General features: G+C 46.9%; 1 protein-coding gene across 1 annotated transcript in view; it reads left to right on the forward strand.

Moving 5' to 3' along the window:
* The window catches only part of LOC147717648 (E3 ubiquitin-protein ligase TRIM39-like), a 356,587-nt gene that overhangs the window by 56,671 nt on the left and 275,207 nt on the right, over positions 1-24,709 (forward strand). Inside the window, exon 3 of the mRNA XM_086920543.1 lies at positions 10,317-10,541. Within this exon, the coding sequence (XP_086776669.1) occupies positions 10,317-10,541 (225 nt within the window). The remainder of the gene's footprint in view (positions 1-10,316; positions 10,542-24,709) is intronic.

A 24,709-nucleotide genomic window follows, 5' to 3' on the forward strand; every position in this document is an offset into this window, starting at 1 on the left:
ACCTTTGTGTTGCCTTCCCATTAGAGTGCTCTTTAAAAAAATCTTTCAGCCCTGCTTCACCCAACTGCTCTGCTGTACAACATGGCTAAATAATGTTATGTTATGTTAATTTCGATTTATATAGCGCCAAATCACTGACAGGTCTCTTAGCGCTTGCTTTGGGAACCCGTCCTGGCTTTCCCTGCGAGATAACGCCTACTGGGCATCCCCAAGGTGAAGACCAGGCATCCCATCTCGATAGGGCAGTAGTGGATATTAAGCAAGCTAAAGCCCAGAGTTGCAGAGTGTGAACCCATGATTCGAGTAGGCACCGAGGCGAGAATTATCGAGTCCGTGGACATTTTGAGCTCAAGACCCTGCCGCGTCGGGAATTGAACCCTGGTCCCGGGTTTGACCTCTGCATCAGGGTCTGCCTCCTCTAACCAGTGAGCCACACTTCTCCACATTGACAAAGCCAATAGGACTCATCTTGTAGGCAACAGCTGTTGGCATTCTTTTTTTTTTTTTAAATCTTTATTGACATGAAGGCATTAGTGACATGTACAATATTGCAAATAGGATTCATCTTTGTTCTGTGCAGTAATAATCCGAAAGTATAGTATGGTAGTGCGTACTTTAACATCTGTTAAATGTAGTCCCAACAGTTACACTGATGTGTAACATCAATTGTCTTTAGCACAGTAGTTGGGTCATAACTTATCTGTCCCTTATTATATACGGTATACCCCTCTAGCCCTCAAATCATGTTCAATAATGTGTAGGAAAATGATTAAATGACAATAAAAGAAAAGAAAACCCAACTATTTGTCATCACGTACAGTATGTCTTCTATACATTTCAACACCCATTAGCCATCCTCTTAAATCACAATTTGGTTTATGCTTAAGCCACCGTCGTGCGACAGCCCGGTGCACGAAAGAACCAAACACCCACCCCCCTACTCATCCTCCCCCTCAGAGTCTAGATCTTCGTTGTCTGGCAAAGGTTCACAGATTTCCCCTCTATAAGTATTCCAAGGAGCCCAGATTTTGTTCCACTTCCGGCGGCAAGCCCTAAGCACATACACCGCCCTTTCCGTCACCATCAACAAGTCCATATTTCTGGCCCATCGAGCCGCTGTAGGTAGTTCTGGAGCACCCCATTTTTGTGCAATGTCCTTCTTGGCTACTGTAATGGCTAGTGTGACCCACAACAGTCCATACCTGTCCAGATCATTGGGGTCCCAAATGTTCAACAGACACTTTCGAGGTTCAGGCAGGATAGATATCTTAAGGGCTTGGGAGACAGTGCGCATAATTTGCTTCCAGAATTCTTGTATCTGCGGGCATTCCCATAGGGTGTGGAACAGATTCCCTTCTTCCCCACATCCCCTAAGGCAGAATGGGTGTGGTGCCCTTTGTATCTTGTGAAGTAGCGTTCTAGTGTAGTAAACTCGGTGCAGAATTTTGAGTTGCACTAATCTGAATTTTGCCGATATGCCTACTTCTCTCGGTGAGGCAAGCGCTTCATTCCATTCCGATTCATCTACCTCTCCTATTTCCCCCACCCATTTCTCTTTAAGTTGTAATGTGTGGTCTGCCAGGTTGTTGACTAACTTTTTATATGTGAGAGAGGTAGCACTCTGCGGCATAAAGTCCGTCAGCAGTCTATCCTCTAGTGGTGAAGATTCTGGTAGGTCAGTGTCTGGTGGAATTGCTTGGAGTAGTGCGTGACGTATTTGCACGTACCTGAACGTCTCGTTGGGGCCTAAACCGTATTGTTGTTGGAGTTGCGAAAAGGCAATCACTGTGCCTTTCTCCCACAGGTCCCCTATCGTGGAGATTCCTATGCGGTCCCACTGCGTGAATCCTTTTTATAATCTGAGGTTACCCAGTGATTTTGCATCCCACAGTGGCGTCAGTTTGGTGAGTTTCCCTGCCCAGCCCAGCCGTGTTTGTGCTTTATGCCACAGTGCCGCTGTATGCTGTGTCGGGCCAATTAGTTTTTAGGTCTCGCCTGTCGATGCGCATGCGCATCGAGCAAGCGAGACTATGGTGGCTTATCCACTCTTTATCCAACTTGCAAGGAATCGTGGCGATTCCTTGCAGTGCACGAGAAATTTAAGCTCAATGCGCATGCGCATTGAGCTTAAAAGCGCGTGCACATGCCCCCAGCCGCCTGCCTTGCCTACTCTCCCAGCTGGTGCCGCTCCACCCCCTGCGGCATCAAAGGCTTTCACGGCCGGCCATGCTTTCAGTTTCACGACCGGCCGGCCGTGTGAAGTACATTTCAAAGCCCGCTCTCCCTGCTCCGCCCCCCTGCTCCGGCCGAGACGCATTTCTCCTCCCTCCTCCCCCCTCCTGGGTCAGGTTACCCTGCTTTCTCTTTCGCTTTTTTTTCACCCGGTGACATTGTTGCCTTTAGCCCTTCCCTCACCTCCTCAAGCCGTTCAAGTTGTAAATTCCATGCTCCCCTCTCGCTGTCCATGTTGTCCACCTTCTGACTCCTGGGCAGCGTGATAAGGAAGGCAACATGATGGCGCACACTCCCTGCTGCTTTACTGTGAAGTCGACGGAAAGATATCGGAGCGCTTTACATGAGCGCCCAATTACATTACACAAGATCACACAGTCACATTCATGTTTCTCTCTCTCTCCTCCCACTCGTTGCCTCTTACTCTCTCTCTCACACATGCACACTCTTTTCCCCTCTCTCTCGTCCCTCACTTTATGCCTCTCTCCCTCCTTCTCGTTTTGTCTCTCTAAATCTCTCCTCTGTTCTCTCTCTCATCTACTTCTTCCCTGTTCACCTCTCTCCTTGCCGTCTCCTTTGTCTCACACTCTAATATCCTTCACGATAAAGTCTCCTATGCCAGATGCACTTCTCTTTCCCCTTCAGACTGCAAGGGCTCTTTCCCAACAACCCACCCCCACACCTTTACCCCCCACCCTCACCTGTCTTAACTCACTCTCTATTTGATCTTCTTCCTCGTACTCATACACTCGCGTTCAGGAGTCTCGCCTTCTCTACACCGCGGAGCTTTCTGTGTCAGTCCAGCCGCTTCTTTCTGTCTTCATTTACTGTCTCCTGCACAAAACGGCTTTCCTCTCATTGGCATTGCTTTTCTGCTCTTTTCAACCTTGGTGGTGCTAATAACTAAGATGGTTGGGGAGAGGGGGTGCGTGAGGAGCACGGCATGCATTTTTTCCCCTTTGAGAGCAAAACCTCTGTGCTGACACTGTGTATGCAACGCATGTTATTTCTAAAGACATTATCAGCCGCAAGCTAACGAATGCCAGCGTAAAGTAAACGCCTCCCTTGTGTGTTCTGTTCACAGTAATCTCTGTTGTATTGATGTAAATATTTAAATAATGGAGAGGGAAGGAAGTCCTAGCCCTACCCCCCAACCACCCCTCCCCCCGCCCCACCCCCGAAGAGCATTTCTAGACTCAGCCCGCCTAACACTAATGCGCCTTTAATTAATCCAACTCAGTTGTAAATTATATAAAATCTACTTCAAATCCTGCCCAAATCGCACTATTTGCATATTTATTGCCTAATGGGGGTAGAAACTCTAGTTATAGTGAGTGAATGGTAAAAAAAAATGCATGATTGACCTAATACTGGCGGGCATTTTACTCTCAATAGGTAGGATATTTTACATTATACACCACTACCTGTAAACAAATGTGACAGAAAGGTAAAATAAAGTCACGTTCCAATTAGGAAAAACATTAGCTGTGTGCAGCCAAAAATCAGTGTTGGCAGGACCTAGGTCACATACTTAAATCTTAGGCTGAACATGTCATCAAGACTCTGTTTTCCCAGTTATGGGCTTTTTTTTACCAGTACTAACGTTCAGATGTATTAGTGCAACCGGCTTACTAGTATCAAATCCCAAGAGTGGAAAAAGTGTTGGGGTGACAAGGAGTCACAAAGGAGCTACTCTGCTATAAAACTCACCCACCCTCACCCACCCTCAACCCCTCAACCCCTCACTCACCCTCACTCACCCTCAACACCTCACAATGACTCACACTCACCCTCACACACCCTCACCCTCACACACCGTCACACACCCTCTGCATAACAACACCTCTCACACCCTCACTCACCCTCACACACACTCACACTCACGCAACGTCACACACCGAAGCCTCACACCCCCTCACTCACACTCACCCTCACACCCCCTAACCCACACACCGCCTAACGCTCACACCCCCTAACGCTCACCCCCTAACGCTCACCCCCTAACAATCACCCCCTAACCCTCACCCCCTCACTCTCACCCCACACCCTCACCCCTCACCCCCTCACCCTCACCCCCTCACCCTCACCCCCTCACCCTCCACCCTCACTCACCCTCAACCCCTCACCCTCACACCCTCAACCCTTCGCCCTCAACCTCTCACTCACCCTCACTCACCCTCAACACCTCAGCCTCACCCTCACACTCACTCACCCTCAACCCCTCACACTCACTCACCCTCACCCTCACTCACCCTCAACTCCTCACCCTCACTCACCCTCACTCACCCTCACCCTCACTCACCCTCACCCACACTCACCCTCCCTCAACCCCTCACCCTCACTCACCCTCAACCCCTCACCCTCAAACCTTCACCCTCAACCCCTCACTCACCCTCACTCTCACTCACCCTCACTCAGCCTCAACTACTCTCACTCACCCTCAACCCCTCACCCTAACTCACCCTCACTCACCCTCAACACCTCACTCACCCTCAACACCTCACCCTCAACCTCAACCCCTCACCCTCACTCACCCTCACTCTCACTCACCCTCACCCTCACTCACCCTCACTCTCACTCACCCTCAACCCCTCACCCTCACTCACCCTCACTCACCCTCACTCTCACTCACCCTCAACCACCCTCACTCACCCTCAACCCCTCACCCTCACTCACCCTCACCCACCTTCACCCTCACCCTCACTCACCCTCAACCCCTCACCCTCACACAGTGCAATAGGTCTCAGACCATTTCAGTTAGAGCTTTAAGAAATGTTTATGGCTTTTTTTATTTGTAATTCTTTAGCATTGGCTACAGGAAACAAAAATGCTAAACATTTACAAAAAAAACCCATAAACAATTCTAAAAGCACTAACTCTAATGGTGCGAGACCTATTGCATTTCCAATGCTTGTTTAACTTGTGACTTGTTATAAAACGGAGAGCATGCCATCTGTCCCCAGCTGAGACCAGTCCGCTTTGTATGCTGGGTCCTCTCGTGGGGCGTGGACCCATTGATTGATTATCTTAAGTTGAGCCGCCCAGTAGTATAATTGGACATTTGATAGTGCAATCCCTCCCTCATACCAACTTTTCACCAGTTTATCATGCTCTATACGTGCCGGGCCATTATTCCAGAGTAGGCTGGAGACCAGCGCTGCAATTTGCTTAAAATAGCGCGGTGCAACCAAATAAGGGGTATTTTCCAGCACATATAGAAATCTAGGGAGTGCCATCATTTTATACAGAGCCGCCCGCCCTAGGAGGGTCAGGGGCAAAGTCGCCCAGTATTTAACGTGTGCACATAGGCGTTCCATAGGTGGCTTTAAGTTTGTGTCAAAGAAGTCAGTGGCATTATTCGTGATGAAAATACCCAAGTATTTAAAGGAGGTTGTCGTTAAGGCCAAGGGGCAGTCCTCCCGTAACAATGGCTCCGGGCCTCTGAGCACGTACACTACCGACTTAGACCAGTTCAGGGTGTAACCCGACGAGTTCCCGTGTGTGTTACAGAGGTGCAACAGGGCAGGGATCCCGTTATTAGGGTCAACCATGTAGATGAGCATATCGTCAGCATATAGGGAGATCTTATCTTCCCACCCCTCCTCCCACGTGATACCTCGAAATAGTGGCGTTGTTCTAATCAGGATTGCCAGTGGTTCAAGCACCAGGGCAAAGAGCAGGGGAGACAACGGGCATCCCTGTATAGTCCCCCGCTTCAGTGAGAACGACGCTGAAATGTGTCCATTCGCCACAACCTGTGCTACCGGTGATGTGTATAGTAGTCGCACCCATGCAATATATTTCGGACCAAAGCCCATACGAGTAAGCACTGCAAATAGATATTCCCATTCCACTAGATCGAAAGCCATTTTGGCATCGAGGGAAAGGATCACCGCCTGCTCAGCAATAAGGTGCGCACGTGCCAACACCCCATGGACCCTCCTGAGATTCATTGCTGTACTCCTGTGGGGCATGAAGCCCGACTGGTCAGGGTGTATCAGTGTGTGCAGGTGTTGTGTTAGACGGCTGGCCAGGATCTTTGCTAGGATTTTAGCTTCCACGTTAAGCAATGATATGGGGCGGTAGGAGGTGCATGCAGTCGGTGGTTTATCCGGCTTAGGTATAGCCACTATAGTGGCAGTACGCTGGTCAAGCGGTAGTGCCGCCCTGTCAATGCTTTCGGTATACATATTTAGCAACGGTTTGCTTAGCATAGGAGCCACTGCTTTATACCACTCTACAGGCAGTCCGTTGGGGCCTAATGCCTTACCGGATTGCATACTTTGTATCGCCAATTGGATTTCATCTTCCAACATGTCAATTTCTAGTTCTTGCTGTGCCTCTTGTGTGAGCGTGGGGATGGCAATATTTTCGAGTGAAAGTGTCGCCGTCTGTGCAGTGACGTCTTGTTCTGGGGTATATATCTCCTGAAAGTGACGTGCCAGGGTGTGTACTATTTGCTCAGGGTGTGTCTGTAGTTGACCATCATGCGTGTAAAGTCTCTGTATACCTCTTTTACTGCCCCCTCTCCTGTCCAGCCATGCCAGAATTTTCCCAGCCTTATCGCCCACATCATATATCCTATGTATCGTGTTTGCTTGATAGCCCTTGACGGTCGTTTTGAGATGGTCCTGGTATTGTTTTTGACGGAGCTGTAATAAGTGCGTTGTCTCCGTTGTGGGAGAAGCGTGGCTCAATGGTTAGAGCGGCAGACCCTGATGCAGAGGTCTGGCCTGGGACAAGGGTTCAATTCCCGCCTCGGCGGCTCTTGGACTCAATTTCCCCGGACCTGATAATTCTCGCTCGGTGCCTAGTCTAATCATGGGTCCCACTCTGTGACTCTGGGCAATAGCTTGCTTAATCTCCACAACGGCCCCAGCAGCGCTGTGGATGCCTGGCTTCACCTTGGGGGTGCCCAGGAGTGGACATTTCACAGGAAAGCCAGGATGGGTTCCACAGTGGTATGAATACAGCGCTACGAGGCCTCCGGGTAGAAGTGCGCTATATAAAATACACTACATTTACATTTGACATGTGTGTGACGTTCGCGCTGTGGAGTGCTAGCTCTAGTTCCGTGAGTGCACGTCTGGAATCCCGTTTGTGTCCCGTTATCGCTGCTATCGCTTCACCTCTGAGGACTGTCTTATAAGCTTCCCAAAGTACCGAGGGCGAGGAGACGGTCCCTTCATTTTCTTTGAAGTATTGCGTGGTTGCTAATTTGAGTTTCTTCCTGATCTTAGGGATTTTCAAATAGTTGGGGTATATTGGGTATATTCTAGCACACTTCCTCTCTTTGGTGGTGAGTAATAGAGATACTAGGGAGTGGTCGGACACACCTCTAGGCAGGATATCTATTTTATCTATCGATCCCAGACCTACCCCCAGAAACAAAAAATAGTCTATTCGTGAAAGGCTATTGTGTACTGCAGAGTAATATGTGTAGTGGGTAGCCGCTGGGTTCAATCGTCGCCATACGTCCGTAAGGCCCATCGCCTCTAGAAAACCAGGGAGTGTGGCAGAACCCCTCAGGCGGTCTCTCATGGGGAAGACGTCTAGCGCGGGGTCCATTATTGCATTAAAGTCCCCTCCAATGATTGTGTCACCCTCCGGGAGGTCTAGGAGAAATTTACCAAGTGCTGGTAATGCCGTTGAGTGGAGTGCCGGGGGGATGTACACGGAGACCACATTCAGAGGTCTCCCTTCCCATTGTCCGTGTAATGCAGCAAAACGACCCTGATCGTCCATCCTGCGGCACTCCACCAGGAAAGAGGATGTTTTTTTCATGAGTATCCCAGTCCCCCTGGATCCTGTTGTGAATTCTGCATGCACTGCCATTACATACCCACGTCTGTTAAGTGCTTTACATGTTGACCCTGCGAGGTGTGTCTCTTGGAGCATCACTAAGTCAGGTCCCTGGCGTTTAATGGCTTGCAAGACCAGACCTCTTTTAATTTTATCCCCTAAGCCTCTAACATTCCAGGTAAGCATGCGCAGGGGGGGCACTTCAGCCGTCGCAGGGGTGCCCTCAACGGGCACAACGTTTAACTGTTGGGCCATCGGGTCGTGTAATCAGTGTCGCAAGCGATCGGTGGCCGACATCAACACAGTTTATTTTTTATGAGGTCCTCGACGTAGAGGTCCATTGCTCCTTTCCCTTCTGTTTCCGGTAGGCCAAGAATGCGTATGTTATTTCTGCGGGAACGCCCTTCTTGGTCGTCCAGCTTTTCTTGTAGCATCTTGGTGACTTTTTCCATGCGTTCCATCGCTATTTGTAATTCGGAAGTGTCTTCAATAAGTGATTTTGTAACCACCTCGACCTGAGACACCCTTTCGGTCATCTTTTGAAAGTCCGCCCGTAGCAGAGTAACTTCGGAGGAAATGGAGCCCACTGTTGTTTGCACCTCTGAGAGGGTCTTCATAATGTCTTCCAATGTCACTTTTTTGGTACCGTCCGTGTCCGGAGTAGCGCCTGTGGAGTTTCGCCCACTGACTTGAGAGTGTCCGTGTTGGCTATAGGCAAATTTATCCAATTTTGCCTTCGTCGAAGCGCTTCTGGTCCCTTTGCCCGCCATGACTCGAGGCAGAGCAGCTTCGTGTCAGCCTCGACAATGGTTCTGTTCGTTACTGCCACGGCTAGCAAGCGTCTGCACTCCTGGCGTGCCTACTCCTTTACCGTTCCGCTCGTGTTGACCAGGCCTCACCTCCAAAATGGCTCCTGATGGGGTCCTAAGGTGCCGCCCAGCGTGTGGAAACTTTCACTGTTCAGTCACCGCCGTGGTTTCTCTGTGGGTGTTTGCCGCCACGGGCATGCGCATGCGCTCCCGTCCACACAAGTCTCAACGGCCCACCCGAGACTCTCACCATTAGTGCTTGTGCTGAAGCGTCTCTCACTGCGCCCCTTTCTGGGGGGGGGGACCGGCAGTTGCCACCGAGTTCAATCCGGGCAGGTCACACTTCCGCCGGGGTCCGACGAATACGCCAGGCCGGTGTCGCTGGGCCGCCGTAAGCCTTACTGCGCAAGTGTTGAAAGGTGCAGTTCCCGGCACTCGATTTTCGTTGGAGTTGGATCAGGTGGTGCTGCTTCGGTTTCTGAGCAGGTATCGCCACTTCGGGCAGGCAGTGTGACGGATTAGATTATCGGATTTTACGAAAGGCCGTTATACCGCGAGGAGCTCCCTTTTCACGCTGCCGCCATGCTTGGCCGCTAGCCACGCCCCCCAGCTGTTGGCATTCTTAATGCTTCTTTTGTACTGTGGCACCTGAGATAGTTTGCCAGGCATGGGTTTGCTTTACTTTATGTGTTCTCAACCATTCCTAAAGACTGTAATTAATTTGTGAAACAATCTAGGCCTAAACTCATTTTTTTTTATATTTGATTCCTGTATTTATCATGCATTGCATAGTATGTGCCATGATCCATGCACTTGAGTTTCATGTGGAGAGAAATCTATCCTGAGACTTTCTCTGAGTAAATTGTTGTCCCCTGACCTCTGCCAATGCCACACTTCTCTACATATCTCCTCTCGACTTAAAACTTTATTTACTTTTCAGCTTCCAAAAAGTTAAGTAAATAACCATTCTACCCCTCGGAGCAGTGTCATGTTGATCATAACCTCCATCGTCTTCTCCACAGTACATTGTCTATGAAATACATCCATACATTTGTCTGCAGAGGTATCTGGTGTTTCCAGGCAAGGGTCCAACAGTATCCGATGTCCTCCTATCAAGCGAAGTCTTCAGCCTAAGGGCTGATGTATCTGCTACAAAACTGCAACATCTACCATCATCAGACTCTCTTTACCACAGAGACAACCTACTGCATCCTTCCTTTCTCACCTCTCCCACCCCAGCATCAAATAGTTGTATAAGAAATTTCCAATGTGAAGTAAAGCGTTACCCGCTCTGCCTTCTTCTCTCCTTTGAATGCCCTCTACTCTGATATAACATATACATGAGCTGCAATCTCTCAGGGGTGATAAAATATCCTGCGTCATAGTGGGGCAGATCTAGAGGCGATTGATAGATGTATCCCATATATCTGAAATGCCTGCAATGTGAATTTGTGATTAATCTTCGCGTTGCAGGATAATTTCAAGGGCCCGAGAGAGCAAAGCACCAATGAATACGAGGACCTGCAGCAAGAGAAGGAAACATCTCTTCACTTCAGTAACCTGAATGAGAAAGAAAAGAAGATTCTGCAGAGCATCAAGGAGAAAGGGACCAAATTAGAAGAACAGCAAATCTCCCTTCGGAGCCTGATCGCTGAGATCGAATCCAAGTGTCAGCAGCCGGATATGGAGTTACTGAAGGTAGGAGAAGCTTTATTGAGCTGAGGAACTATAAGAGCAGAGCACCTTCCTCAGGAGCCTGATCACAAGGCCAGAGGAAGTATCAGCAGCAGAATGTGGGGTTCAATGGTTTAATAACAAAAATACAGTACCCCCGTTGTGTAGATCTGCTCTCCGCTGCAGGGCTATAAATGAAGGCTTAGCACTACCCTATTGTTACCAGCATTACTTTATATGGTTTTAAAAAGAGATAAATTAGGCAGAAGTGCCCATGGTACCATGGCAGTGTTTGTTTTGCCCGTGCGAATATCAGTGTAAAAATAGTGTGCAGTGAATCGTTTTATTTGCCAGTTATGGTTGCCATGTCTCTTAATTTCAACTTCATACCATGTTTCCAGTCCAGGGCTTTCTTTTATAAATCAATGTTATTGGTTTGGATTTGTCGAATTAAATCAATTAAAGTTACTAAAGGCAGCAGATTTAAACGTTAACCAATTTGTTTTGCCCCAATGACGTACAGGCCGATTTGCTTTAACGTTTATGAGAACAGCAAGGAATATGGTTTAATTAAGTACTTTTATAAGCCTTTGCGAATCAGCTCCAAAACGTCAAAGACCCTTTTAGTAAAAGTGCAAAGAGGGCAGAGTTATTTCTTTTTGTAATAATTGTATGTAAACATGACCCAAATATTACCTAGATTTCTCTAAACTATTTTTTACATTTATGAAAATTTTACATTTTAACAGTAGTTCTTTGTGAAAACAGTACTTTAAACAATTTCACTCTTCAGCCCACAATCCATACTTGCATACAATTTGAATATTCTAAAGGTGGAAAAGAATACCTCTCTGCTGCTGTCATGTCATCATCCATCCTGGAACCAAAGGCAAAGGTTATAGAACACATTGCCCTGTGCATACAAGCAAACAAATGCAAATCGGTTGCTCAGGGTTGCATCATTTACTGGATCTATCATACCCAGGTCAGTGAAGACACTTGGTGACGATGGTCATATAGCCGGCAGTTATCTTGCGCTGCTCGTCTTTTCCATACGGGATAGTAACTTAATATTGGTAATATCCTCAGCCTGTATTTCAGGACTTGTGTCGTGGTCCAATTACCATAAGTTTCTCTTAAGTAGCTGTGTGGTTTCAGCCTGGTATAACTATGATGCATCATTCAGCCCTTGTCCTCAAGCAATTTCAAGAACTGTGTACTTGCGTTCACCATATTTTTATACTCCAGGTTAAACCAAGAGTTCTCAAGCACTGTAACAGGTAAGTACTTGCTGTGGATCTATGTTTGCTTCCAGTTCGGACCACGGGTAGTGCCCATGGAGCCTTCCTTTGCCAATTTAAGTTTGTGGCAACACACCGTAAAGGCCGCCTCTTGTGCCATAGACTGTTTAACGCTGCCAAACTCCAGCCTGATCTGGGCTGGAGATGAGTGGGAGGGTAGCTGGAAGATTGCCCTGTACACCCTGAGTTTTCGCCCAGTATTGCACTGTCCCGCTCCCGAAGAGCCTTGCTTCCATAGGTCAAAGTTGGAAGAACCTTTGCTTGGGCCACCTGCAGAATATGCATGAGTGTTGTGCTTTTCAGTTTAGTCTGGAGAGACCTGAAGCCAAAGGCCAGAGCATTGCCCTTCCTTCTAATTTCTTCAAGCTGTTCACTATATTTCCCATGCTCGTTGAGGTAGCCTATTGAAGCTTTTTGCCTACCCTAATTTTTCTTGGTCCATAAATCGCGTGCGCTTTTGAGTTCTAGTGCCTTGGACTGCTAATATTTTTGTTTTCTCCCTGTTAATTGTCAGTCCATTCCTTGTGGAGTAGGCCAGGATTGCGTCAAGAAGGCGATGCAAGCTGACTAGATCACCTGCATACAGCAGATTCGAAAGAAGAAAGCCCCCTAGTTTGAGCGGGTAACAGTTAACTGCATTTAGTGTGGGAGTAAGATCTGATAGAAACATGTTGATTAATGTTGGAGCAAGGACGCAGCCCTGCTTAAGGCCTTGCATAGTTTTGATTGGCCTAGATAAATGAGGGCCATCTCCACTTTTTATTCTGACCCATTTATTTGTATGCAAAGGCCCTTGGTAGGCCAACCGGGATGTTAAGATTGGCCAGTTTCCTCCACAGCCACCCTCGGTCTAACCATACATGATTGACTGGCTGTTTGTTTTTACCAAGTCAGTTAACAGGGAGAGTGTCATGTTATCGGAGGTTCCTGTGTGCTTGGTAAAACCAGTTTGGTATGGCTGATGGATGGTATTTACCTCAGCCCACTGCTTTAGCTCCTCCAATAACACCCCTGTGAAATATTTGGCATCATTGTCAATTGGAGCTACCAGGCGATGATCCCCAGGGACCCTCCCTTGGAAATTGGTGCGAGGATCGGGCCTTGCCATGAGGGAGTCGTACGATTAAGCTGCAGAAATGGTGGAAAAAGCAGTGTTAGCTGTGCAGCACAGCATTTTGGGTCATCCTTGTAGATGGCAGGTGGAATTTCACTTGGGTCTGGGGCACCATCTCTTTGCAATTTGTTTCTGGACTGTACTTGTGATGACCGGCACTGAATTGGTTTTTGGTCGCTTCCAATTGGGTTCTTTGACTGACTTTTTAATGGCTCTGAGCCATCAGCTTGAGCGCTAGATTGGTCTTGCTGTGTTGCCGGATTGAAATGTTCAAGCAGAAATTTATACAATGTTGACTCTGCGATGTTGGAAGAAGTCACATTTGGTAGATATCTGCCAACTCCGTTTACAGTTCGGCACAAGTTCGTGGAGTTGTTTGTATTGATGGCGTGCAGCAGTTTTGCCCAGAAGGAGTTCCATCTCTCCCTTTGACTGCTCTTTTTCTCTCGTTCTACCATTTTTCTCACCTCTCTTAGGTTGTGCAGTATTGTGGAGCCTATTGACAACCTTTTGAGTGCTCTCCACATATAATTTGCACTCCTTTTGGCACTTCTTATTGACTAATTGTTTCCCAATCCTAGAGGGATGGCAATGTAGTGCGCTTGAATCTTTTTCTTGACCCGGACATGTTTCGCATGCTGTCTTGAAAGTCTTTTGGTGAAACATTCCCAGCCAGTCAAAGGGTCTTCCCCCAGTACGAGTGTAGATGCCATTCGTTTTGCTGGAAAAGACTATTGTGCTTTTATATGGGCCCTTAGGGACATTGTTGATATTGCTAAGTTAACATGAGCTTCACTGCCATGATGCTGCTTTTGCGCACATTACTAAACGCCTTTGTTTTTAAAGGCTCTGTTTGTGCTCTTATGTATATATCTATGTATGTTCTTATATAGCGCTCGATGTACCCTTGGGCATCTCGGCGCTTGCCTTGGGAACCCGTCCTGGTTTTTCCCTGTGAGATCACCTGTGCTGGGAATCCCCAAGGTGAAAGCCAGGCATCCCGCCGCGGGGGCCATTGTGGAGATTAAGCAAGCTTGTTGCCCAGAGCTGCATAGTGTGAACTCATGCTTAGAGTGGGCACCGAAGCGAGAATTATCGAGTTCGTGGACAATTGGGTTCAGGACCCTGCCGCGTCGGGAATCGAACCCTGGTCCCGGGTCTGACCTCAGCTTCAGGGTATGCCTCGTCTAACCAGTGAGCCACACTTCTCCACATGAGAACGGTCTGCTTTTGCGTTCTCTGCTTTTCCTGGAGTTTAGTCTGAACACGATGTGCAAGGTCGAACAAGAATGCCACTTGTTATTCTGTTCTGGTCAGTCCCTAGCACCTAGACATAACATGCCACACACATCTGCAGTACTGAAGACTCGTGCTTTGATATTACATTGTTGCATGTTGTTTCAACTCACTTGGAGAAAGCCGTTGCATGGAGAAGAGCTCTGCTATTCATGATGTAAACCTTAGGCTTTAAGTTATGGGGTCTGCTGTCAAAGCCCAGAGGTCGTCCTTCTTATAAAATAAACTTATTTTAGTCAAGGGGAGGGTAGTTAGGCCTAAAAGCCCTTATTTCCACATTCTTTATAAAATGACTTCTCCCTTTGTATTCCATGGAATTGTAACCATGCTAACTGTGCTATGTTTATGCATTTTACTTCTAGTAGTGGCACATATACTGTATTGTAGAGCATGATAGTTAAAATAAACATTTTGAACTATTTCAGTGACTCTGCTTATTCTCATTGTGGACAAGTACAAGTGAGTGAGCGAAAGAGTACGTCTTGCCCCTGCGATTCATGAGAGTCGGGAGTGTTGTGTTCTGGGTTGTCTAATCAATTGTAGCTCCGTGATCTTTGTAGAAGAACGAATGAGACGCAATAGCTAGTTGATTTGGGATTTTGGGTACTAATGTGGCAGGTTGGTACACCCCTATTGACAGAGGTCCTGTTTTCCTGCGCATAGTTCTGCATATGTGCAGAATCCCTGCAACATGGCGTCCACGTTTGGTCTGGTTCTTATTTGCAAGACGCTTTAGTAGTGCTTGTGCTTGTCCGCAATACCCTCACTTCTGTTTCTGGAGACAGCTGTGATGGTGTAACCTCCTATATTGATGTTTTTATAGGTTCTTTCAAGTTTGAAGTTTTACAAGTGTTTTATCTTTATTCTCAATCCGTTATTGCGCTGCTGCACTCTGAGTTGTTGACTTTTGTTTTTCATGATGACGATTAATGTTCCGCCTCATAGCGCGCCACTCTCAAGGCATATCTGGCTTAATATGGAGTGCCTGACGCGGGTGCAGAGCTTATATTTGTAGTGGAAGCGAATCCGGCTTACCAGTTGGAAATGTTTTATTCTTGGGTTACCTTCCAGGCGGTGGATGGAACAGATGTTTGCTTCATGAATACACTGCCACGGCCCTTCCTCACGCTTATCAGCCTTATAGGGCTCTTGAAGTTCCACTTACAGCTTGGCAACACCAAATTTGGTTTAATGGCTCTTTCCTCACCCAGTAACGCTGGTCCATTTAGGCCCATTAACTATAGATGGAGGCCACATGGCCCGTTTTGGTTGGGTATACCCCACACCCACGTTATTTAACTGCTTCAATTGCAGACCATCGCGTATTACATAAGTCTTTGATACTCGTACATAGGGATGTTATACAGTACGTAACCCGCAATGTCTAGGTGGGACTACCTGGCGTAGCTGCGCAACCAGCTGGACTTGGTGGTATAACTATCATTCATGTTAAGGTTAATTCAGTATTGCCACGCGTCCACAAAATAAGGATGATTTACCTTATTGGCTTGCTGAGAAATTTGCACAACTAGAGGCTGTTTTTGCAAATACTAGTCCTGTGGAGAAGTACAGGATATTGACTATTAGGGGCCGATTATGATGGCGGACGGACCTGAGTCCGTCCGCCACCATAGCGAAGGAGGGACCGTCCGCAGGGGCAGCGGCGGTCCCTCCATGCAGATTAGGATGTGACCGCCAGGGTGGCGGTCACATCCTCTATTTTTAACATTGCGGCGGGTGCAGCTTCAAGCTGCACCCGCCGTAATGTTAAAAATGCATGTATTACATTTACATGCACAAAGAGGCAGGCACCGCGCGGTGCCTGCCGCTTTGTGCATGTAAATGTTGGGGGGTACCATAGGTACCCCCCATGTGCACCCCCCACCCCCCGACACCCTGGGGGCCCTCAACGGGCCCCCAAAAGCCAAAGTCCACATGCTTTTCCACGGCGGAAAAGCCGCCGCGGAAAAGCATGTCTCCGTGCAAATCCTAATTTGGCTGACGGTGTCTTGCAGACACCGTCACCAAATAGCCCTCCCCTCCCCGCGGATCAGTGGCGGACGGACCTGCAGTCCGCCGCTGGTCCATCCGCAATCCCACCGCCATCCTAATCTGGCGGTGGGTGTTCTATGTGGCTGCAGCGGTGAATCCGCATACTCCGGGACGGCGGTGGCTTCCGCCGGCCCGGAGTATGCGGATTCACCGCAATCATAATGAGGCCCTTAGTTTGCCTAAAGACTTACTTCCAGAGTTAGCTGATTGTAACACCTGGTGTAAGGTGGTTGCAGCGGTATATTCAAAATGTTTCGCACTCCTTCCATGACCGTACTCCCCTCCGTGATTAAACGTGTTCAAGATAAACACGGAGCCGAAGCGACTGTGGAGCTGGGGATGAGATTGATGGGGTGTTTGACTTGGTTGCTGATATGATCCTTGCCAATGTCAAGGGCGATGCAGTAAGCTTTCAAGTGGCAAACCGCTTGGAGGCTGTCCCAGATGTGGACAAACTGCGCAAATTACCAAAGATTATTGCAAAGGCTTATTAGACCATAGGCTGCAATAGTCTGGGAGTTAAGCCTTTTACTCAACTGCAAACTCAAACACAACAAAAAGCCCAGACTGATAAAGATGGGCGTCCGGTGTTACCGAAAAAGAACTGGAAAATAAAAAACAGGGGCAGCAACAACTGAAGCAAAGTACGTGTGCTAGTTCACCGACACCTGAGTCTTCTGAGCATACTTGCAACAGCGCAAAAATTAAGTGTCCTGATAGATTTCAAGTCCCTGATCAGCGTTCTCCTCGTTCTTCACAGCATACATCTGGCTCTCAAGTTGGTGGAGGAGAACGCCAGGATCTTGGCAAGAGTCAACCTGTGCCACAGGGACGTGACCAACATTGACAGTTTGAAGTCAAGGGAAAACAAGAGGATCTACCTCATTTTCGACCTCCTTTTCAAAAGAAAAAAGTTGCCGATCTAGCCACTTCCATGCTCATGACGAGCTGAGCTCGTCATGCAGCACAGTGCTCGTGTGCTCATGACGAGCTGAGCTCGTCATGACCACACCCACTAACATTATGGCCCAGCACAGGAGGAAAATCCTGCACGCAGCGATGTGGTTAACAACGAGATACGCCATAACAAAAAAGTGCTATGACGTGTACACCGCTGGATGTCTCTGTGCATTTTCTTCAAACTTTCTCTGTTGTCCATGTTTGTCCCCCACCGCCAGTGTTGCCTTTTCCTTTGTGTTGCCATCCCATTAGAGTGCTCTTCAAAAAGATCTTTCAGCCCTGCTTCACCCACCTTCTCTGCCGTCCAACATGGCTAAACATTAACAAAGTCAATAGCACTCATCTCGTAGGCAATAGCTGTTGGCTTTCTTAATGCTTCTTTTGTACTGTGGCAACTGAGATAGTTTGCCAGGCATGGGTTTGCTTTACTTCATGTGTTCCCAACCATTCCTAAAGGCTCTAATTAATTTGTGAAACAATCTAGTCCGAAACTCAGTTTTTTATATTTGATTCCTTTATTTATCATGCATTTCAAAGTATGTGCCATGATCCATACACTTGAGTTTCATGTGGAGAGAAATCTATCCTGAGACTTTCTCTGAGTAAATTGTTGTCCTCTGACCTCTGCCAATGCCACACTTCTCTATCAATCAATCAAAGCATTTATATAGCGCACTACTCACCCAGAGGGTCTCAAGGCGCTAGGGGAGGGGGGTCCGCTACTGCTCGAACAGCCAGGTCTTGAGTTGCTTCCTGAAAGCGAGGTGGTCCTGGGTCAGGCGGGGGTGGGTCGGGAGGGAGTTCCATGTCTTGGCGGCGAGGTAGGAGAAGGACCGTCCCCCTGTGGTGGCTCTTCGGATGCGGGGGACGGCGGCGAGGGCGTGGCCGGTCGATCGAACCTGGCGTTTGGGAGCGTAGAAGTTGAGGCGGCTGTTGAGGTATCCTGGGCCTTGGTTGTGTAGGGCTTTGTGTGCGTGGGTGAGGAGTCGGAAGGTGATTCTCTTGTTGACCGGGAGCCAGTGCAGGTCTCTCAGGTGTCCGGAGATGTGGCTGCGACGGGGGATGTCCAGGATGAGTCGTGCTGAGGCGTTCTGGATCCGCTGGAGTCTCTTCTGGAGTATGGCGGTGGTTCCGGCGTAGAGGGAGTTGCCGTAGTCCAGACGGCTGGTGACGAGGGCCTGGGTGACCGTCTTCCTGGTCTCGGTGTGGATCCACCGGAAGATCTTACGTAGCATGCGCAGGATGTTGAAGCACGACGAGGAGACGGCGTTGACTTGTCTGGTCATGGAGAGGGAGGAGTCCAGTATGAAGCCCAGGTTGCGTGCGTGGTCTGTTGGTTTGGGTGCGCTGCCTAGGGCGGGGGGCCACCAGGAGTCGTCCCAGGCGGAGGGTGAGGATCCCAGGATGAGGACTTCCGTCTTGTCCGAGTTCAGCTTCAGGCAGCTGTTCTTCATCCATTCGGCTACCTCTTTCATCCCTTCGTGGAGGTTGGCTCTGGCGGTGGCGGGCTCGTTGGTGAGGGAGAGGATCAGCTGGGTGTCGTCGGCGTAGGAGATGATGTTGAGGTTGTGCTGGCGTGCGATGTCTGCGAGGGGGCTCATGTAGACGTTGAAGAGGGTTGGACTGAGCGAGGAGCCTTGAGGAACGCCGCAGATGACTTCGGTGGCTTCAGATCTGAGCGGGGGGAGGCGGACTCTCTGTGTCCTTCCGGCGAGGAAGGAGATGATCCACTCCAGTGCCTTCTCCTGGATTCCGACGTTGCTGAGTCGCTGCACTAGTGTACGGTGGCAGACAGTGTCGAAGGCCGCGCAGAGGTCTAGGAGGATGAGGGCTGCTGTTTCTCCTTTGTCAAGCAGTGCTCGGATGTCATCTGTGGCTGCGATCAGGGCGGTCTCGGTGCTGTGGTTGGCCCGAAAGCCAGACTGCGAGAGGTCGAGGGATCCGTTTGTTTCGAGGAAGGCGGCCAGCTGCTTGTTGATGGTCTTCTCGATGACTTTTGCAGGGAACGGGAGCAGCGGTAGTTCTTGAGGTCGGTGGGGTCGGCTGATGGCTTCTTTAGTAGAGCGCTGAGTTCTCTACATATCTCCTCTCAACTTAAAACTTTATTTACTTTTCAGATTAAAAAAAGTTAAGTAAACAACCATTCTACCCCTCCGAGCAGTGTCATGTTGATCATAACCTTAATCCTCTTCTCCACAGTATGTTGTCTATGAAATACATCCATACATTTGTCTGCAGAGGTATCTGGTGTTTCCAGGCAAGGGTCCAACAGTATCCGATGTCCTCCCATCAAGCAAAGGCTTCAGCCTAAGGGCTGATGTATCTGCTACAAAACTGCAACATCTCCCATCATCAGACTCTCTTTGCCAAAGAGACAACCTACTGCATCCTTCCTTTCTCACCTCTCCCACCCCAGCATCAAATAGCTGTATAAGAAATTTCCAATGTGAAGTAAAGCGTTACCCGCTCTGCCTTCTTCTCTCCTTTGAATGCCCTCTACTCTGATATAACATATACATGAGCTGCAATCACTAAGGGGGCGATAAATTAACCTGCGTCATAGTGTGTCAGTTCTAGAATCGATTGATATATGTATCCCCTATTTCTGAAATGCCTGCAATGTGAATTTGTGATTCATTTTTACGTTGCAGGATAATTTCAAGGGCCCGAGAGAGCAAAGCACCAATGAATACGAGGACCTGCAGCAAGAGAAGGAAACATCTCTTCACTTCAGTAAGAAAGAAATGAAGATTCTGCAGAGCATCAAGGAGAAAGGGACCAAATTAGAAGAACAGCAAATCTCCCTTCGGAGGCTGATCTCTGAGATCGAATCCAAGTGTCAGCAGCAGGATGTGGATTTACTGAAGGTAAGACAGGCTTTTTTGAGCTGTGGAACTATAAGAGCAGAGCACCTTCCTCAGGAGCCTGATCACAAAGCCAGAAGAAGTATCAGAATGTGGGGTTCAATGGTTTGATTACAAAAATACAGTACCCACGTTGTGTAGATCTGCTCTCCGCTGCAGGGCTATAAATGAAGGCTTAGCACTACCCTCTTGTTACCAGCATTACTTTATATGGTTTTAACCTCATCCGTGCGGTGCAGATTTACCGCCGGTGTTGGGCCCTAATGAAAATGGGTGTGGTCATGACGGAACGGATCCGTCATGAGCACAGCTCGACCGATGCTCATGACGGAACCATTCCGTCATGAGCATCGAAGGGGTTAAGAAGAGAAACTAGACAGCAGTGCCGTACCATGGCGGTGTTTGTTTTGCCCGTGCGAATATCAGTGTACAAATAGTGTGCAGTGAATCGTTTTATTTGCCAGTTATGGTTGCCATGTCTCTTAATTTCAACTTCCTACTATTTCTAGTCCAGGGCTTTCTTTTACAAATCAATGTTATTGGTTTGGATTAGTCGAATTAAATCAATTAACCTCATAGCTGCTATTAAACATTCCTTCCCAGTGCTGCGCTGTCCATTAGAACTAGTGCTGAATGGACGTTCAATGGTCGTGCGCAGCACTGGGGAGGTAGTGCTGCCGTCGGCCAATGCACCGAGGCAGCACTTAAGGGGTTAAAGTTAGTAAAGGCAGCAGATTTAAAAGTTAACCAATTTGTTTTGCCCTAATGACGTACAGGCCGATTTGCATTAACGTTGATGATCACAGCAAGGAGTATGCTTTAATTAAGTACTTTTATAAGCCTTTGTGAATCAGCTCCAAAACGTCCAACACCCTTTTAGTAAAAGTGCAAAGAGGGCAGGGTTCTTTCTTTTCGTAATAATTGTATGTAAACATGACCCGAATATTGCCTAGATTCCTGTAAACAATTTTTGACATTTATGACAATTTTACATTTTAAAGGTACTTCTTTGTGAAAACAGTATTTTGTCTTGGTGTATGACTTTAAACAATTTCACTCTTCAGCCCACAAGCCATATTTGCAAACAATTTGAATATTCTAGAGGTGGAAAGAATACCTCTCTGCTGCTTTCATGTCATCATCTATCCTGGAACCTAAGGCAAAGGTTATAGAAAACATTGCACCCACCATGCAGACAAGCAAAAAATGCAAAGCGATTGCTCAAAGTTGCATAATTTCCTGGATCTAGCGTACCCGGGTCCGTCAAGACACTTGGTGATGGCTGCAGGCTAAAAGATATCTGAAGCAGGAGATCAAATTAGTCCTTAGAATTGGAGTCCTAGCCTTTTAGAGTTCCTATTTTTCTAGAGTTTTTTTTAGTAAGTAAGTCTTTATTGCTTGATTGTTAAAACCTTTGCAATGAGGCACACAATACAATACATTTCAAAAGATATATAAAACATACACATTGGCTATCTATCGCACTCACTCTATCTATTGCATCACCATAGCATCACTCAGCACCACCACAGCATCACTCAGGGGCATCACAACATCACTATGCGCTACAACAGCATCACTGAACGCCACAGCATCACTTGTCGCCAAAACAACATTACTCATCGCCACCACAGCATCAATCTGTGCAACCATTCAACAACAACTGGTTCAAATATGTTCTGTCAATGTTTCAAGCTTTATTACAAATGTCATAAAAAGATGTTAAATGTTTTCGCTTCTGTTCTTGGATTTTCGTCACAATAAAATACATTGAACATAATCTTCCCAAAAGTTATTTACAAAAGTTTAAGCTATTGGCATTATACATTACAATACCTTTTAGTTAAGTATTAATTATTTAAAAAATTAAAAGCCATTGTTATTTGTAACATCAATACATCTAAGTCACGTAAATATAACACACATTGCATTACAAATGCTATAGGTGTCACATTTGCGAAAGTTAAAACTATTGGCATTGTAAATGACAAAGCTATTAATTTAGCTATTTTCAAAACCAACACATAAATACAAAATTTGTCATTTACAATACCAATAGCTCAAACATTCCTATTGCGAGACCTATTGCATTGCAAATGCTTGTTATATAATGCAGGTGCTTGAGCTACTGCCCATTTCCTTGCATATATAGATTTAGTGTGAATTGGAATATGATTTGAGAAGGCAGGCATAATCATTTCTTCGCCATGAGGGCACTCCCTTACAAACTCTGGTGGCCAGTCTTTTTCAGCTAATAAGATGTCATTGGCTTTTTCAGAGGTTATCCCAAAACAGACCCCCTATTTTCCTAGTCTTATCTCCCTCTATACGCAGTGTTATTTCGTATATCTTATGAGGTTCGCTAACTCTGGTATCTGCAGTTTCCACTTGAATGTATTCATTCGTGTCCACTGTCTCCAGATGATTCATCAGGATCTTGCGAGCTATGCTGATTTCTGCTGCGCTGTCTAGCATTGTCTGTGCCCACTCTGTGTCCTCAGTATTCTCGGCATGTTCGATTACTCTAATACTGGCTACCTTCTTTCTTGGAAATTGTAATTTTTTACTTTGAGCAAGTTCCTTGTCTTTGGACTTGGTGTGCTCTTCCCTTGCTTCAGACCGTCCTCTTCTTTCCGATTTCTGCGAAAAAGATCGAGAGGGACGTGTATCATTACTTTGATATCTATCAGGTTTTTTCAAGTTATCCCTATTTCTAAGGTTATATCTTTTCTCAGAGGGCTCCCTCTGGGGAGACTGGTGTTCTCAGTTCGGAGTTCTTTCCCTCCGCCGAGGAGACCTTCCTCTGGACTGGAATCCTTTTTCTTTGGGAGTGGATTGTTTATTTCCATCCCAGCTCTTTTTAGGAGTGTTTAGATTATTTTTAATAAATAATTTTTCAGGATTTTCAAGTAGTTGGATTTTTACTGGTTTCCCACCCAAGCTATCTCTACCTAATTCTTCATAGCATTTCTCTATGATTCTGGCAAGCTCAATTGGTTGATCTGTTATATCTGTCTCTTTCAATTTTTGGCGGATCGCCACAGATGTTGCTTCTCCCTTTATATTGGCTAATAATATAGCCGAGACCTGCTTGAAGTCTTTCAGTAGTTTCATACTAAGAGTTAAAGCAGGTTCTGGACCGTATTCATTCTGAATTTGTTTTAGCACATCTGGTATTACCGCCATGGACGGAACACCATGTGTTTTTGTGTAAATGGAAGCAAAGACTGTGCCCCAAGTGTCACAGTCCTCCACATGTGGTGCGACCCCCATTGGAAGGCAGATGGTCAGAATTCTGTGTTTCTCAATAGGGGTAGTATTCGGGAATACTGCCTCTATTTGAGTTATTTTCTGTGCTAACCAGAAAGGAGATTGTTTTTCCCAGACATGATTGTATGTTCTGAGGTGTAATTTTATTTGTGTTCCCCTGATGAGGGGTCAGCTGTGGAATATTAACAGCTGTTTGGATTGTTGCAGTCCACATTACATATTGGACTAACTGTCTGTGAATTTTAATCAGTAATTTTAGCTGTGCTAAAAGTTCTTCGCGAGACATTTTATCAATGTCTGGATGTGGTGTGTAGCTGGCTAGAACCGGCCACGTTGCTCCTGGTCTACCTAGTGGACCAAGCCTGGTGATGTGATCATTATGTTTTAGGGCGCCTTTAAACCAGAGCAGGTGCTCTTGGTATTTTAATGGAATTTCAATCTTCTCGAAAGGAGTATATTCTTATGGTGGTTCCTCTATTTTGTAATAGTGGAACTCGTGTGTTGTAGTGTTTGCCGCTGGAAAGTTTATCCATGATTAGAATACCTCTGTCTGCCGATATTCGTGTGCCTCTATCACGAAAATGACTGTACCACCTCGTGATGACCGTCCGTTATCTATAAGTTTTAAAGTTATAGTTTTTCTTATATTGACCGGAATGAGGATAGCATGCCGGTCATTCTGTAGGAGACTCAAGTCATCCTCTAGGAGTTGATTTGCTAATATAGCAGCATCCCTTTCCTCATCACTATCTGGCATTTTTCTGTCAGAAAGGTTTTTTGTTGCAGATCAGGTTTCCAAGGAAAAAAAAGATTAGGTGCACAATATTTTGGAACACTGTATCCTTCAACGTTGACTAAACCAAAAACTCTACATAGGAATCTCTTCCTACTAAGTTCCGGCGGATTTTAACCTTTCACCCACACCAGACGTCTATTGGAGTATTTACGGGAGAAAGGGTCTTTGTGAAAAAACACGACTGAGTTACTCTAACGTCTTGCGTTAGTTTTATCGCCTTACCAAACGTTGGGCGCCATGTAGTGTAGTTCCTATTTTCCCTATAGGCCCTGCGCATTGGGATAACATAAACAGCAGTGTAGACGTAGGACTGAGGTCTTCTAGGTCTCTACTGACTATGTTAGACTTAATTTAGGTTTGCGCCAGCTAGCTCAGAGGTCACTGGAAACTCTCTTGACTGAATAGGAAGTGATCAGCTTCCCTGGCCTAGACAAGAAGGGATTCAGCGTCCGACAACCGCATAAACATGTCAACTTTGCTGCCCAGAATAAGAGTCAATCTCTAGAGTTGTGTGAAAACAATAGACAGCTATTTCACTC

The sequence above is a fragment of the Lissotriton vulgaris genome, chromosome 5 (assembly GCF_964263255.1).
Source record: "Lissotriton vulgaris chromosome 5, aLisVul1.2, whole genome shotgun sequence".
Classification (NCBI taxonomy): Eukaryota; Metazoa; Chordata; class Amphibia; order Caudata; family Salamandridae; genus Lissotriton; species Lissotriton vulgaris.